Source organism: Strigops habroptila, chromosome 2, assembly GCF_004027225.2.
Source record: "Strigops habroptila isolate Jane chromosome 2, bStrHab1.2.pri, whole genome shotgun sequence".
Taxonomy (NCBI): domain Eukaryota; kingdom Metazoa; phylum Chordata; class Aves; order Psittaciformes; family Psittacidae; genus Strigops; species Strigops habroptila.
In genome coordinates, this window is record NC_044278.2 from 56,897,977 (window position 1) to 56,914,627 (window position 16,651).

The window sequence follows — 16,651 nt, forward strand, 5'->3', positions numbered from 1 at the left end:
AGAAGGTGCCTACTTCGATATTTAATGTGTTCTTTGGGGGAAAATGTTGAACACAAACTGGTGGGGAGGGGTGTGATGATAGCAATAATTTTCTGTTTAGGTTTTCAAGCCATCATGCAAGATTACAGGGTTTTAGTATTTAAATACAGCCATATCATTGGGCCATCATTATTTTTTGATTTTTAATTCATGATATATTTGTACTGAGCTACAGAGACATTTTATTTAACACAAATTCTAACCTTGATGGTAATATATCCATTTAATTTAATCCATTTATTTAATCCATTACCAGATCCTTAAAACAACTCATGAGAAATCATGAGTTATCACACACCAAAGACTAGACTGTGCGCGGAGAGTTCTAATCAAAGCCCCTTCACAAACAGCACATTTCTCAGGTAACATTTTTCAATATTATGACAACATCTGACAGATTCCAAGAGACTCAGCTCTGCAGGTATGATACTCATCTCATACTTCAGCCTTCTGACACCACATTACTGCATTTTCTCTTTTCAAACTTCAGAAATACCTGGTCAGGTCTCCCATCAGTCAAGAGATAAATAGCCTGAGTGTCAGTATCAGCCAGAGCAATCTGGAGAGCTTTGAGTGTATTTGTGGAACTTCCAACCTAAGAAACCAAAGAGAAAAAAACAAAGAGACAGCCATAAATACTAACAGCTCTTTGTCTCTGTTCTTACATTCATAATGACAGTGTACTGATTCAAGGGATATTACAGAAACAAAATCAGTAATAAAATGGTGAATATATTTATGTCAAATAGCTAGAAAAATCAAAGCAAGTGTCAAAGTAGCATAAACTGGTATCAAATTGGTATTCAGTGCTTATGCAAAGACACGTAAGCAAAATGCTGGCAACAGAAATATGAGCTGTAGAAGCAGAAGCAATCACTGAAAGACTATAAACAGGTAGGAAGATTTAAAATGAAAGATATTTTCCCACTACAACTCCTGACTGCCAACTCAACACACTCTCTTGAAATACATATTTTACTTAACCAAATAATTCAAAAGCTCCACAAAACAGTTGCACAAGTTTATTTCTCAAAAGTAGGTAAAGGACTTCCTGGTTTTCTGACCAATATTTTTTCCAAACTATCTCCCATCTACCCCCTTGACACATCAATGCAGACATCATTTATTTTTTAGCACAAAAATTAGCTATAACCACAAAACATATCCAGTAAAGCAATACTGTGGCCTCCTAAAAATTCAGATTTGAGCACTACTAGCACTTTTCCTGTGTCATTCACATATGCAGTAATCATGATCTGTCTTTTCTCTTTTATATTAAAAGCAACTCTAAACTCACTGAAATTCATTTTACAGCTTATAGGAACCTCAGAACTACAGATTACATCTTCAGATTTACTTTTAAACACTCAGTGTCCAAAACCTTCCATATTTAAGGGAAGAGTAAGGTTTTATCAGTACAGAAAAGAGTTTCACCATGTGTTAGTCTTTTAATGAAGCCAAAGTAAAAACCCTTGAAAAGATTCAAGCTAGTATAACACCTGTGTTAACTGTATCTATTATTCCCAGTATTTTAGTAAGCATTATAAAGTTTTAGGCACACATCACTCATTATTATGTCTAAATTAGCCATCCTGGCTTTTCTCAATAACAGCACATGGTTTTGATCTGATTTGAAATGAAACAACTTCTTCCACTATATTATGGGAACGTACTGTGGATGATAATGTAAGGGAAATAACTATGTACCTTATGGTAAAAGCTGTTAATTTTAATTTCTCAGTTGTTACTATTACATATGAACACTGGTTTTATCAGTGTTTAAACAAAGTTGACATGCTTCAACTAGGTGGCATAATCATCCCCAAAATTTTAAATGTTGTCACCTCTGAAGGATTTTTAAGGAACAGTTTGTTACTGTTTACAGCTCAGCTTCCTTATTCAACAGCCTGGGACCAAAGTGTATAAAATGAGATCAAAGGATCTACTCTGATTAATATTCCAGAGCAATCTTCTGTTCATTTCAGCTTCACTGTAAAGCCAGCTTTCTGATCTCAGACTTATGCTTGCATTGCTTTAGACAGACTAAAAGGTCAGCAGCAGATGTCATCCCTGAAAAAAGACACTGTTCTTGTACCATTCCCTGTACCATTTCAGATATCTGGATCTGAACTTAGAAGGAAACTTATAATCACCAATTCAGAACTTCATGAATAATGATGAAAAAGGCCATTCCCAAATATATATACAAGATGGGATCAAATTATAGTAGTTCAAAATATTATTGAATTTGCATGATGCTGAACCACATCCATGGTTTAAACAGGGCCAACTTTTTAACTCTCAATGAAGGGAGTAAAATTAAGTTTACTAACCTCAGTTATAAGTAGTCACCAACTACTCAGTGAGGCCACACTAATTATTTCTTTTCTCCATGTATTTGTCTGTTCTATTTTCTGAGAATACCAAGTTATTTATCTTGCTTTGTAGTCTCAGAGGTATTATGTAGCTTCCCCAATTCCCTCATCCCCAGGAATTTCATTAAGTCTGAGGAAGAGCTACCATAATGCTGAGGATTTTTATTATATAAACATGGTTTTTTGTGTTATAAAACATAGTATAGGGTATATCTGTATTGCTGTATTACTGATTTTCAGTCCTGTGCTCGTAACATTGCTGTCCACATTTGACACATTAAGTGGTCTTAAAGCTGCGGATGGTTACAATCTGGTAGCTGGCTGTGGCTGACAGGGAAAAATCCTCAGATTTTGGCCACTGTCAGAGAAAGAATATTGGGTAGATAGACAGATGTTTGGTCTGAGTATGGTTGCTCTCATGTTCCTATGAAGGCTGAAGTCAGCTATCAATGCACCAAAAGAGAGCAGAAATGCTCCTCCAGCTCACTGGCACCAGTTTCCTGTATCACATCTGAGCTGCAAGTCTCTCAGCCACAGCCCTCATTGCAGCAGCCCCGCAGCAAGAGAGACAAACAGACACAGGGTCTGAGCACTGTCATGGTTCCTACAGAAATCATATAGGCCAGTGTTTGCATTGTGGCTACTAAACATAGCAGGCTGCAAGTTGAATTAATATGATCTTATAAACAAGTCCACTGTTAAAGGATTATTATACCTGACAGTACTCAGATATACTAAAGTCATCATCATCTATATTTTCAGCTTACTCAAGTCAAATACTTAGTCAGTCCAAAAATACCCCAGCCATACCGAAAGAGAAGACACAACTATAACTTTGTACAAACATGCTTTGTGATAATTAGTTGCCATGTTACCTTAAGCCCTTTTATCCAAAGCCAAGCATCTTGCAAATTTTCCTCAGTAACTTCAGCAAGTTTCTCTTGCCATGCCACAGCTTGGGCACTAAATTTCACAAAGTTAAATCTCTTTTTGTGTCTCAGTTGTTCCTGCAAAATACAGCACCTGAATTTTACTCAGTCTTAAAAGAAAGAATACTTGTATCCTGAAATACTGCCTAGTAGGAGTTATTTTAATTAATATACAGTTGATTATATGGTTACAATGAATTATGATAATATTCAGTTATGGTGTACAGAAACACATACAAAGACAGAGAATTATTGGCTGGAATTATTAAGATTACTTGAACTTCCCAATGTAAGCCTCCATTTACTCATACTTCTCAAACTACTGGAATAGCAACTGTCTAGGAGGGCAAGAAAGAGAGACACGAAACTGGGTGTGAGAAATGTTTAAGAAAGTGGTGTAAGAAAGAGATTATTACTGCTTACCAAAAGAAACTGAAATCAGAAACAAAGCAAGATCATTTAGAGAGGGAGAACAAGAACCAAATGTAGAGCACTGGCAAAGGGAACTAGGCCAGCAAGAGAGAATTAAGTAAAGAATTTGCTGAAGTTGCTTTTGGACCAAAGTTATAAGGAGGGGAAGATTTATGCAAGCTAATACAAACTTTGAGAGCCTGGAATCTTTGCCTCCCTTTCATCTCCACTTTTGTGCAGCTGGCTGTGAAACTTCTGGCACAGTACCTAATAATTTTCTAGTGCTAGGGATCTGCCTTTAGGACCACATCATACTATGTCCTAGCACTTGTGCGCTTAGCTCAAGAACCTCTCTGTTCTAGTTTTGAATTTTCTAGCCCTACTAATGATTCCCATGAAGGCCAGACTGATTGAATTTTTATTTGTCAGTTACTCCTCTGAAGTAAAAGAAAGAAAAAAAAGTTAAGATTAAACAGTGCCTGTTTCTCTCAAATATTAATATAACCTTAGGTGACATCATTGTAGATTTCTAAAACTAGGTGAAACAAACTCTATCATCTTAGGTGTGTCTCCCAGTACTCACTGCTTTTGAGGTACATGTGCACTTTGCGATGTTCTGAGTCACTGTAAGATGCAAGCGAGTTCAAAACATTTTACACCCTTTATTGTAAAAGTATGAAGGTGAATCTAGAATACGTGTTACAAATCACAACATGTCAGTGTAATCGGATGACACTTCTTAAAAATAAAAATGGAAATTCCAGAAGGTGTTTCATTGCATAGATTTTTGGTTGGGGGGTGGGGGGGGAGAGCGTGTTTTGGGTTTTTTTAGGAGGGAGGTGGCTTGAGGGAAAGAAGGACTACTTAAGCCTTCTTAATTTTTAACATTTTCTCCAGATTTTTTCAAATATTTGTACAAATGAGGGAAAAACATAAATTTTTAACTGAAAATATGATCACACCAAGAAAGCTAGAAATATTTTTATAAAGCTGTTATTTAAAAAAAATAATTTTAAAAAACATTACAGTAACAACCATCCGGGAGAGATCAGCCTACTCTAAAATGCTTCTCAGTCTTCAGAATCATCACTTTATCATACCTGTATGAGCTGAAATATTTTCTCCTTCACCAGTGGCAACTTGTCCTTCATAGACTGGGATGTATCAATGAGAATATAGACATCATCTTCAAACACATTCCCAAAGAGTCCTCTGCTTCCTTGTTGAAGCCACTTAATCCTTGGGGAGAAAAAGAAAATCCAAAACCTGGCCTGTAAGATTTTTGGAGCTTTGCTCATCAGAATCTAACAGGAAGGATCTTTTTACCACTACTTTACTTCTTATTCTCTTTCCCTAAGCACCCGCTACTAGTCACTGTCAGAAGCTGTATATTAGCCTTGATGAACCAGCCCTACATCACTACATAACAACACAAGGCATTTTCATTTACTAACTTCTGTAGGACTCCAGAGACAGACAAAACAGACAAAGCAATACAGCATCTTTATAAAGTCAAGTATTAGGTACTTTGAGCTGGGAAATTCCATGTGGAAGTAACTGTTAACTATTGCCCCTGTAACTGTTCTCCAGCCTGAATTCAGGAGATCATTTAAGCATAGGCTAATCCACCTCTCGTTTCAGGAAACCACTTGAGAATCTACTCTGCAAGAAACTTAAGCACTTTGAAGAGTCTTAATATAATACAGATGCTTCAATGTTTTGCTGACCTTGAGCCTTAAATACAGACTTAGTTTTACATTTTAAACAGGATTGAAGCATGCCTGCCAGTTAAATACGTGCATACGTACTGCTGTGTATAAGAACGTTTCCTCAGTAACGGCTGCAGCAGGTCCAAATCTGATTTCCCTTAAGAGTCATAAACTACTTGTCTACTCTGAAACAGAGACATTTAACAGACAGAATATAATGGCCCTAGGAAAAATATTACTCATCTCCACAGAGGTTTAAAAAAATGATGTCATGGAAACTTAGAAGATCCTATTACATTTGCTACTGAGAGCTATTTTGTCATTAGTTATTTTCCCCGAAGTGTTTGATGAAGTCCACCAGCACTTTTTAACAATTAGATGAACCATTCAAAACAGCAAATCCATAAACTTGGCTTGGATTTCAAAAATATGTACTCATCAAAACACCTTACCTCAAATTTTCCTTTCACAGTATGTTAATACTATCCTAAATGCAGCAAGATCAAGATAAACTAAAAGGAATAACGAAACTCTGACCTTGCTAAATGTAATCAGGCTGTTATACTTTTGGTAGAGAAGCAGCAATAAGACAAAAATTCTCATCCTGCTTTTTTCAGCAAGACACCTCACTGTCCTAATGTGAGACGTTAGGACAATGACTCAGTGATTTCAATGATACATCTTATTAGCCCAGAGGAGTTGTGGCTGCCCCATCCCTGGCAGTGTTCAAGGTCAGGCTGGACGGGGCTTGGAGCAACCTGGTCTAGTGGAAGGTGTCCCTGCCCATGGCAGGGAGGTTGGAACTAGATGGTCTTTAAGGTCCCTTCCAAACCAAACCATTCTGTGACTCTGTGATTCTAACATACAAAACAGAGGACAACATTTATTCTTTCTCTCGGTTCTACGGTATCCATTTTTGAAGTTTCCTTCTTCTCCTAATGTAGATATAAAGACCAATTTACTTCAGGGCATCTTTAAGACAGATGTATCAGACCCTCAGTTTGCCTTTTTTTTCTAGATGTCCTACAGAATCTAAGAGTGTATCTTTACGGCTGCAGAAAAGTAAACTAGAGAGATAGCTTGAGCACTGAACTTCTGATCTTATGCCTTACTTACTAGCTCATGCGTTGACTCTGATAAAGACGGTTCAAACTTGTCTTCAACACAAAATTGCAGAAAGGACAGGTAACCATTATCAGTATGGGCGCAAGCCAAGCTGTGCTACTTGGTGTCGGAGGTATCACTAGGGGTCTTACGTATACAGGATGAATCTTTACAAAGCTTTATTGATGATTCCAGAAGTTCTCTGCCACCTTATGTCCTGGTGCTTTTTGGCACTTTCAGCAGTATTTTAATAATGTGCAGACTGACTCACATTTGTGTTCCAGAAGAATAAATGATAAAACTGTTCATTGGTTTTCTCACATGGCTACTAAGAAATCCTACACACGAAATTCTGATCTAAAATGGATTTCTGGCTTAGTACTGGCAGTTTACCAACAACTTAAGCTTATTATGACAGTAAATGTCAAACATTTCAACACCAACATAAAATAATACAAACTGATTTTACATGACAGAACACTAACCTTCCTTCCACTTGTCTGAGCGCTGTCCTCATTTTCTCTTCATACTGCTTATACTTTTCTGTACTAACATATATGTGAACCATAGATCCATCTTTCCAGAAGGTATGTACAAATCTGTCACAGTATTTTGCATGAATTACCTTCCTCTTTGTCTCCTACAGCCAAGAAAAACATGTTTCATGTTCCAAAAAACATTATTTTGCAGTGCCTTTAATAACTGGTGAACAAACTTCAAAGGTACATGCTTGTTGCACATGAACAGGTGAAGGTAGGGACAGGGTGGCAAAAGCCAATAGAAACTGGTTTTATTCTTGTAGCTAGCAAGAACAGAAGCTTACCAAATAGTGTAATGATAAAGCTTGACAAAAACAAATAGAGGACAAATTAATCCGAATTTGTTTGAAGACTTGCAAATACTGGAGCAGCTGAGACCAACGCTTCTAAGGAAAAATAAAGATGACAAGCTTTGCCCTACCCCACACAAATACATAGCAGAACAAGGCATCGTTAAGCCAGTCCTGATTCTTCCTTGCAAGTTAAATGTGGACCAGGAAGAAGTCCTTGAAACGGTAATTCTCAAATAGCCCTTTGACACAATCTTATTTATGACCATCTTTGTCTCATTCCACTAATAAGCTGATTTTAACAAAAACTACAAAATAACAGACCATACACTTTATTATAAATTCATCTATCAGTCAAGCAACTCATAGGATGTGAGGAAAAATTAACAATACCCACAGCATCAGTTTGTGAAGATTCATCTTCTGGTTTAGTTTTTATGTCAACAATCCCGTCTGCATGGCGAAAAGTACAATCAGCAAGTGCATCATACAGTGTGAGCTTCTGAGCTTTCAAGCCATACTTCTGCAACCACTTCTCAGAAGTCAAGTACTTGTCAGATGTATGCTTTTGTAATGGATGATCAGCTTTGGTTGCTAATAAAGAAAATAAACCAAACAAAATCTCCTGTATAACACAGTTCATTTTGGATAAGCTATTTTCAAAAACAGACTATGATACTGGAGTCAAAATTTCCAAACTTGCTCTGCTTGCACTGACAGCATCAGTGTGAGTGGACATTTCTGACTGCTTTTTCATATTGTCTATTTTGGTTGTAGGCCTTTTTCTCATCAGACAATTCTTTGCAACAAATTCCTTTGTAACTGGAACAAACCCATCAGAAGAGAGAGAATGAAGAAGATAAACAGCTACAGGATCAACATATAAAAGGAATATTCTTAGTAGTATGAAGGTTGGCTTAACCTTCATACTAGTTGAATTACAAAATGTCAGAACAGATTCCTTTATAAGATATCTAACTTCAAGGAGAATCGTTTGAGAAAATGAAGCAGCAGAAGATATAATTGAAATGCAGACAAGAATATTGTTTAGCATTGCCATTGGTCTTTTTCAGAGAAGACCATTTAATGTAAAAAGCAAACTACAGTGTCTTTGGAAGAGATTTTATTGTGTTTCTCTGCAATATTGCCTTTTTATAGGCTGAGTATTGCACCATGTATCCCAAGCCACAAATCACTTGTGTACCATCTTAACTCATTTTCTCTAGCTCTACACCCTCCTTCTCGCATTTGTAATTGATACCGAAAGAAACAGGGTATTCTTTTTGTCTGATCTGGTATGACTGTTCTTATGTTACCCCTTTATATCATTTATGTCTTAGAAATTTTCTAGGGACCACCTTAAGGTTGGGCACTGCATATTTCTAGATACTAGCAATAGGGTAGAGGGCTCTACACTCAGTCATCACTAGCTCAATAAACCGCACATAAACCAAATGTCCCAGCAGTGGGTCCCATAGCAGGGTGAATTTATTTTGTCACACTCCAACTTTGGTGAACTTAGGTGGTATAAATATCTACTCTGCTAAGATACAGCTGCAGTGACAAGAGTACTGAGACCCTGAGCCTGTAAACAAACCTATGGAGATATCTACTGCTTTAACACACACAAAGATAAGCCAGCATCAGGGCAGGTACAGATCAGACCTGTTCATATGGAAACGTTTTTGATCGCTTGTGGTCCTTAGAACAGCCAGTGTGGCAAGTGTCACAAATGCATTCACATGATTTTGAAGAGAAAATTGTTGTTTTCCTTCATCCACATGCGTTACGTAAAAAGCCACATCTCAGTTCAGGTAACTAAGTGTATTTTTCTGGAGAGTCAGCAGAAAAAAAATATCTCTTTTTTTCTGTTTCTTCTCCTGCAGAACATTGCAATCTTCAGAACAAACTACATTTTGCAGCAGAGCATTTTAAACAGATCAGGAAGGCAAAACCAGGAAGAAATGCAGACAGACAGAAAGACTGCAGTTATTTGGATCAATGGGCAACAGTCAAACAATGCTGAAGAACTGACAAAATAAATCACACTGTAATTTCATTCATTTTAATTTATTTATGAAGTGATTATGTATGAAGGCAAACACTAAAAGAACATTAAAGCTGCATAGTCAGGAATACATAAATAAACACCGAAATTAGGGCTGCCCTTGCAGCTTTATTGTGGTCTTTTTGTTCATATGCATTATGGTATAGCTGTTTAACTTCATATGGGAAGCCCTGCTCATTCAGAAGATGCTATTATCAGTATGAAGAACTGTATTATGCCTTCACAGAAGGAAAAACTCAAGCTTAAGTCCTGCAGAGTTATGTTATTGGCAGATGTTCAAACCCAGTGCAGACAGAGAAAGTTCCCAGCTATGAATCTTAAACATCGCCACCCCAGTCACACACCTCAACACACTGGTGAGAGTTCAAGTGACTGACCAACTGACTGCACAAAGCATTTCTCAGCAGGTGATCCAGAAAAGGGTGTCTGGCCCCAGCTTCCGCCTAGCCAAAGCAAAAGCAATTGCACTGCACAAACAATACTGGAGCTACACAAAATCTCTGATGACTTGTGCTAATTCAACCTGAATCTTGAATCAACTTGTGCAAAAAATATCACCACACACCAAGTAAGTATTTTAAAAACAGGCACTAATGCAGAATACAGGTACGAACAGTCACAGCTATAATCCTGAAAATCTACCCCCTGAGTTGCAGTCCAACACTTGAAGCTGCCTAGAATCTACAGGTTCCTGAGTTTTCGATATTTAAGTCTTGTCAGTGTGATAGTTCTGCTCCAGAGCATGCACAGAGCACCTCCATCTTAGCAGGGCTGAGCTTCTCACCATCCCCTGTTTAAGCCTTCCAGAGGCTTCAGAAACCAGATATGCTGCTTCTATCCCCAATAGGGCTCAATTCAATCAGTATGCACAGAACAAATGGATCATGTTCTAGGCCAAACATAATGATGGGAACTATTAGTTTAATGAACAAAAGTGGGTGTTCCTCCCTGTTTCTTAAAACAAAAGTTGTCAGAGCACTCATCCAGAATCAGTTTCAGTCCTCTGACTACGAGAATTCAAATCCACACTCTTCCCTTTTAGGGAGCTTCAATATCTTGAAATCTACGCATTTTCTAAACCTAGTCACTGGTGAACTAAAAATGGTGTGTTTAGGCTTAGCTGTTAAAGTTCAGCAGGTTTAAGCAGCAGTAAACAGTTTTGTAATGGAAAGTTTTCAGCAACCCTAAGTTTAGATGCCAAGTGTGTTACCCGTACATAGATATTTCTGAGAAAATCATTCCCAAATTGACATGTAATCAAAACTGTTCACAAATAAAATATTGATCATTAATATAATGGCAACTGTCTTGAAAGAAACATAAATGATACCATCTTGAGAAGCAGACTGGTCAGATTCTGATAAAATTTTCTGAATTCGTGTCGCTGTACTCTTGGCTTCCTCTAATTCCTTCCAGATCAAAAAGACATCTTCACGGACACCAGCTACTGCAAAAGAAATCATAAATAGAACTTAACATCTTGACACAATTTCTGCTTTTTATAACTCCTCAATTACCACAAAGTCATTGGTCAGATGTTCCCATACGACGTTTTTTTCTTGAGGTCCCACTGCTGGACCTCAAGTGCTGTTCTTTGATAGACTTCAAAAAGGGGTTCAAAGCTGGAACAGAATATGAGACGTGCTTAGCATGGTTGAAGTAACCTCCAGAGTTGGCCACAGATTGTTCCCACAATGGAAGCAAATCCTTTTTAACACTCTCAGATAATAATAAGTAAACTCCACAAAGAAATTCACATATTGTCCCCTGGGCCTCGTTGAAAAACCTGCCTCCAAATATTAGACCCAACTCTGAAACTTTAAAGAGAAGATATTTTCAACTCAAATTTCAATTCCCTTAAAGTACATAAATACCTTTATTTAAATTTAAATTTTCTTTTCCTGAAGAGTCTGTGATGAAATTTTGCTAAGATAAGTTTATTTTCATCCTAACATTTCTCAACAGTCATAAATAAAAGCTAAAAAATAAAGTGCTTTACTGTCAAGCTATAGTCCCAAAAAATTGGGAAAATCCAAAGATGGAGTTGATACGAGGTTTTCTTAATCTTAAAAGATATGTTTGTCTTGATTTTAAAAGTATATATTTATTTAGTAGAATACGATTATTAAAATTGAGGCAGCATGTATACCTAAGCAGTATGAACACTACTAAAGAACGTGTTAAATTAGGTTAGACTCAGAGTTTAATTTGCAGTATAGGAGAATATACAAAAACTGTGTGTAGTATTACAGAAAAAACATAAAAGAAACTGAATCATGAGCTATTCTAACCACAAACACAGACTACAACCCATTGCAGATTACAATGTATTACGAATTGCACACAAAGATGCTGAACAAGGCAACTATATCTTATCATGTAGTGGTTTGATTCATATACAGTGGTGGTTCACTGTAGAAAAGATAAGACATGCAAACTTGTCTACTAAAGTAGGCTATCAGTAAACAAACAAACCTGACCACTCTGTTCTTTGATAAACTTCCCTGAAAGAATAATATGAAAGTTCTACAAAATAACAACTCAGTTTTAACTGTGAAATGCTTTTAGTTCACAAGAAATATTCTGAAATGTGTTATTGTACACTGCCATCTCCTGGGACCTTCCTGCATTTCAAAAACATCTGTTTCAGCCGTTAGGACAAAGACCAGCAGTTCTTAAATCAAAAAAAAAAACTTTAGTAAGGCAGATTATTCCACCACATAAAATACAAAAGGGAGAAAAAACCTCAGTCTGTTCTCATTACTTTTTAAGTGTAAGAAAAGTATTCTGTTCAAATACTTCAGAAGGAAGTCAACTTTTCTTCTATAAACAATCTTTCCCGGAAATACAAAACATACAAAATCTGAGCATTGGCAAAATTCCAGCAAGTAGGGAGCTAGATAATTTCTGATGAGTAGTCAGCCATTGAATACACATATATATATACACCTGTTGTCACAGTTAAAACCACAAAAGACATGCATTCGCACCACACATGCACGTATTTCTAAATTTAAGACTGTTAAGGATGCAATTCCAGTGAAGCTTTCTCTCACTAAATCCAGATATCCTCCATAAGCTAGCAAATACTGGGATCCAGATTTAATTCTATGAATGTTTTTAACATTACATTTGAAAATATTGAAAGAAATATGCATATTTCAACTACCTTTAAAACAATACTGATGTTATCATTGTGTTGCTTCATTTCGCCTTAAATCGATGTTATGGACTCATCAAATTTACAGGATTATTCTTGCAAGATATGTGTATTTAATTGGTATTACACAAAAAGGTTTTTTTTTTCCCTTATTTATGCTGCAGCACTACAAAGTAAAACTGCATGCACTTTCAAAGCAGCTATGTTTGATGGCACTTACTATACAGGACAAATGCAGGCATCAACAACTGCACATTGTGAAGGTCAAGCTGCTTAGAAAACCTTTTATCTGGCAACAGTTTTTCCTGGATTCAACTGGGAGAGCAGGTTGCAAACAGTGACATCTGTAGTGACAACTTTCTCCACACAGGAGGCTCACCTCAACCTCCACCTCAGCCTCTTTTCCTCTCCAGCTAAGGAGGAGTGGGAAGGAAAAGATACACATTTTGAAACCTAGCCCCAAACTCAACATATAGATACAACACAGAGTATCTTCCAGGTGTGGTTCTCAACCTGCAGCCTGTCCCTCAAAGCACATCAGTGAAAAATGACCAAGAAAGCACAAACCTCTCTTCAGTTTAAATCCCCTGTGCTCACACCTCAGCTGTGCCATTTTGGGGGGCCACCAACTGAAAAGCAGCTGAAAGTCACCCCCCCGGGGGATGCAGACCCCAACTGCTCCAGGCCCACCGGCTCTTGCACGCCGTGTCCCTGGACCTTGTCTTAAAATAATCGCTTTATCCCCTGGGGCAAAGGGCCCTCCCTGACCCCCTGCCCTGAAGGGCCACCCACCAGCCACCCAACCGCCCTGGCTGGCTGTTTAACGGCCAGACCTCTGAGGACGCCCTGGTTCCGATTCAAAAACCACCACACAGCAACGGCAAGAGGGCGGCCACCAGCCATGCATGAAGGAACCGGCTGTAACGCCCCGCTGCCTGCCCCGGCCTGCGCTGAGCGCACTCGGTTAGTTTGAGCCCTCGCTGTGGCCATCGCAACCCTGCAGAGCACCTCAAGCTGGGTAACGTTTCAGATATGGCCTGTCCTGGGTTAAATGGCTTTTCTGCTCTGGAGGAGGGAAGCCCTGAAAAAGAGGAAGAGGGTGGGGATGGGTGCAGGGAGAACTTGAGGCATGGGGCAGAAGCGTTTTGCTGGCACCAGCGAATTGAGAAGCAAGATGGTGGGTCTAAGCAAAAAAACAGGTGCACTTGCATGTGTGCACGGAAGCTCATAGCCACCCTCATTTCCATTTCCCAGTAATTTAACACTGTCAGGCAATCTTAAAAGAAGCAGCTTCTCCACACATACCTCCCAGCAGACAAAGTCACCCAGTTTGACAAGTCACTGTAACCCATTTAATTTCATACGCAAGACACAAAACCTGCTGAGAAAAAAAAAGCCCATACCAAAAAAAAAAAAAAAAGAAAAAAAAAGCCGGCAAAATCTCCAATATCTTTGAAACATCAAGCAAATACCAGTGCAAAAGCAGCTCATGGAAAACAGCAGCATTTCTTCAATCTCTGATTGTCTGACTTAGACCGTGAAGGTAAGCAAATCCAAATATAATGGAATAAGATCTATTTTAAACTTCATTTGCCTGCAAGGCAAGATGGGCAATCATTTTTTCACTGCTGGTCCCTGCCTTAGCCTCTACGTGGCAGCAGAACACAGCAATACTCCCTCAAGCGTGGATTTCTACAATCCTACTTAAAGGGGGATGAATGGAGGTTACAAAGGAGCATAGGAGGAGAGTACACAGCTTTACCTGCGCACTTGCCAGGTCAAGCAGCACTGATCCTGCCCCTTTCCCACTGGGTAAATGGACAAAGCAAATGAACTTTGTATCCCGTGTGGTATGGCAGCTATCTGCTTCACTCACTACACATCAGCAAAAAGAGTTGCCAGGCCAAGGTTAAGCTCCTAAAACCAGACAAAGCACACGCAAGGAAAAAGGAGAGGCATTGATCTTTACTACAGCTTGTAGGCAAAGTAGCTACTCTTAAGTCATTATCCTGGCTCTCCAAAGGGAGGGTTCAGTCTCTCCCATAACTGTGTACATAAACAGTACAGAGTTCATCAACTTCAATGTCATACAGGAGGCTGGAGATCTTATGCTTTCATTTTATACACGGTCACCTGAAATTTTCCCTGTGACCTTCAGGTAAATGCGGAAAATCAAGCACACCTAAGAATAAGGCCTTACACTATCGATGCGGAGGTCAGACACATCTCTCTTTGGATTTGTCACATCAGTCAAATCTTGATTTCAGACCATTTGCATTTTCTTTACACATACCAGTTCACCTACACCACCGCAGAGAAAAACACTGCGTGAAGACTTACTGCTGTTTCTATTGCAGCCAACAAGGACCCACTATTCATTTCTAACTAGGATCTAGTTCAAAATGCCATTGCTTTTCAAGCCCTGTTTAGCACCTGTCTCCCTGTCACTCCAAGTAGATGACTGTACCTCTTTTTGGCAAGACCCTTCTTCTCCACAGCTTCCTTCATCTCTTGCCCTCTATGTCTTTGAGTTCCACCTTAAATTTCACCTCCCTTCCACTTATAATTTTAACTACATAACAGGATTGCTTAATTCTGCAGCTTTTTGCAGATGAAGAAGCTACAGAAAAAAATGTAGGCAAAAGTGATAACAGGAAAATCAGTGCTGGATGAGGAGATATCACCACCAGGATGAACTTAGGTTGTATGTAAAAGCGTTTCTCTGCCTTAAGTAAATCTGAGTCTGTCAAAATAAGGACCTTTATTCCTTACTGACTTACACCTGTTTTGATCTCAAGCACCCACTCAAAATGAGTGTAAAAAATAATTCAAATTTGGCAGTTTCTCACGCTTGCTTTCTAAATGACTGCTCAAGATGCAAAACAGGGGAGAATGGAGCTCTTATCTGAAGTTTTAAACAGTTCACTTCCAACTTGTTCTGGTTATGCAGATGAAAAAGAGTGAGCACAAAGTTATCCTGTATTTGCAAAATCTGTTACTCAGTGGATACCCAGAAAACTATCAGATGTCCTTAAAACAGCTTTTCCAGTCCATAAAACACAATGATGAGTTTCAGTTTCCAGCTGTTGCATTTGCGGTGCAAAAAGAAACCTAATCAAAATATTCCTGTGTCTCCTCTTATTTTCAAGAAATACCACATTTGGAAGATTAAATCTCTGGTTCATTCTCTATTTATTTCCTTGTATAGTTTATGCCACAAATCCAAGAACCAGTTTCAGAGCCCATTAGTGAGTAATCGGCACTTTTATTATTATTGCCTTCTACGCCCTTGAAGGAGTCTCTGAAACAAGAGACATCAGACACAGACCAGAATAATGTCTCCAAAGTGTTTTCTTTTCTGAAAGGACTTTAGATTCTGCATACAACTGACATGGTCTGATTGGCTGTCAGTGATGTCACAACTGTGCTTATAATACCCAGTAAATGCAGAAAGCTAATTGTATTCCTTTTTAATGTGTAAATTCTACTCCATAATAGCAATAAGACACAACAGACAATGCACTTCAAGGGGATTACTGCCCTTTTGAGCGATTAAAGCTATTCAGCTTTCAGCTTTAGAAACAGTGGTGAGGAAGTAATTTCAGTCATACAGGAGCTCTAGCCCATCTATTGAAACAGGCGGACTGCCCGGGGCAAGAGGAAGCCAGCTCCCCCTCCACACACCCCCAGATGGGGTCCAGCAAGGAAGCATTTAAGGCAATCATTATACTGCTCTGAATTAGTATGAAACAAGAGATAGTGGTTTGCAGCATACTGTGCTGTTGGGTTCTAAATCCTGCATGGGTGAGGCTTGAGTGTCCCTTCACGAAGTGAAAAAACAGGTGGCACCTGACTCTCTTATTTCTGGCCCCCCACTACAGTTCTCTCATACTGTTACAGTCACAGTCCTAGTGAAGGATAGGTTAGTCCACAAGGAACTAGAGTATAACCTAGGGGATAAGGGCCGGTTAGTCCACAAGGAACTAGAGTATAACCTAGGGGATAAGGGCCAGTTAGTCCAAGACTG

The 16,651-nt window shown here is 38.6% G+C and overlaps 1 protein-coding gene across 1 annotated transcript in view; it reads right to left on the reverse strand.

The window, feature by feature from the left end:
• The window catches only part of VWA3B (von Willebrand factor A domain containing 3B), a 68,518-nt gene that overhangs the window by 38,367 nt on the left and 13,500 nt on the right, over positions 1–16,651 (reverse strand). The window contains exons 8-13 of the mRNA XM_030477523.1: positions 10,795–10,911; positions 7,794–7,990; positions 7,053–7,207; positions 4,855–4,993; positions 3,290–3,421; positions 536–634 (exon numbers count right to left, since the gene is read on the reverse strand). Coding sequence (XP_030333383.1) covers positions 536–634; positions 3,290–3,421; positions 4,855–4,993; positions 7,053–7,207; positions 7,794–7,990; positions 10,795–10,911 — 839 coding nt within the window. The remainder of the gene's footprint in view (positions 1–535; positions 635–3,289; positions 3,422–4,854; positions 4,994–7,052; positions 7,208–7,793; positions 7,991–10,794; positions 10,912–16,651) is intronic.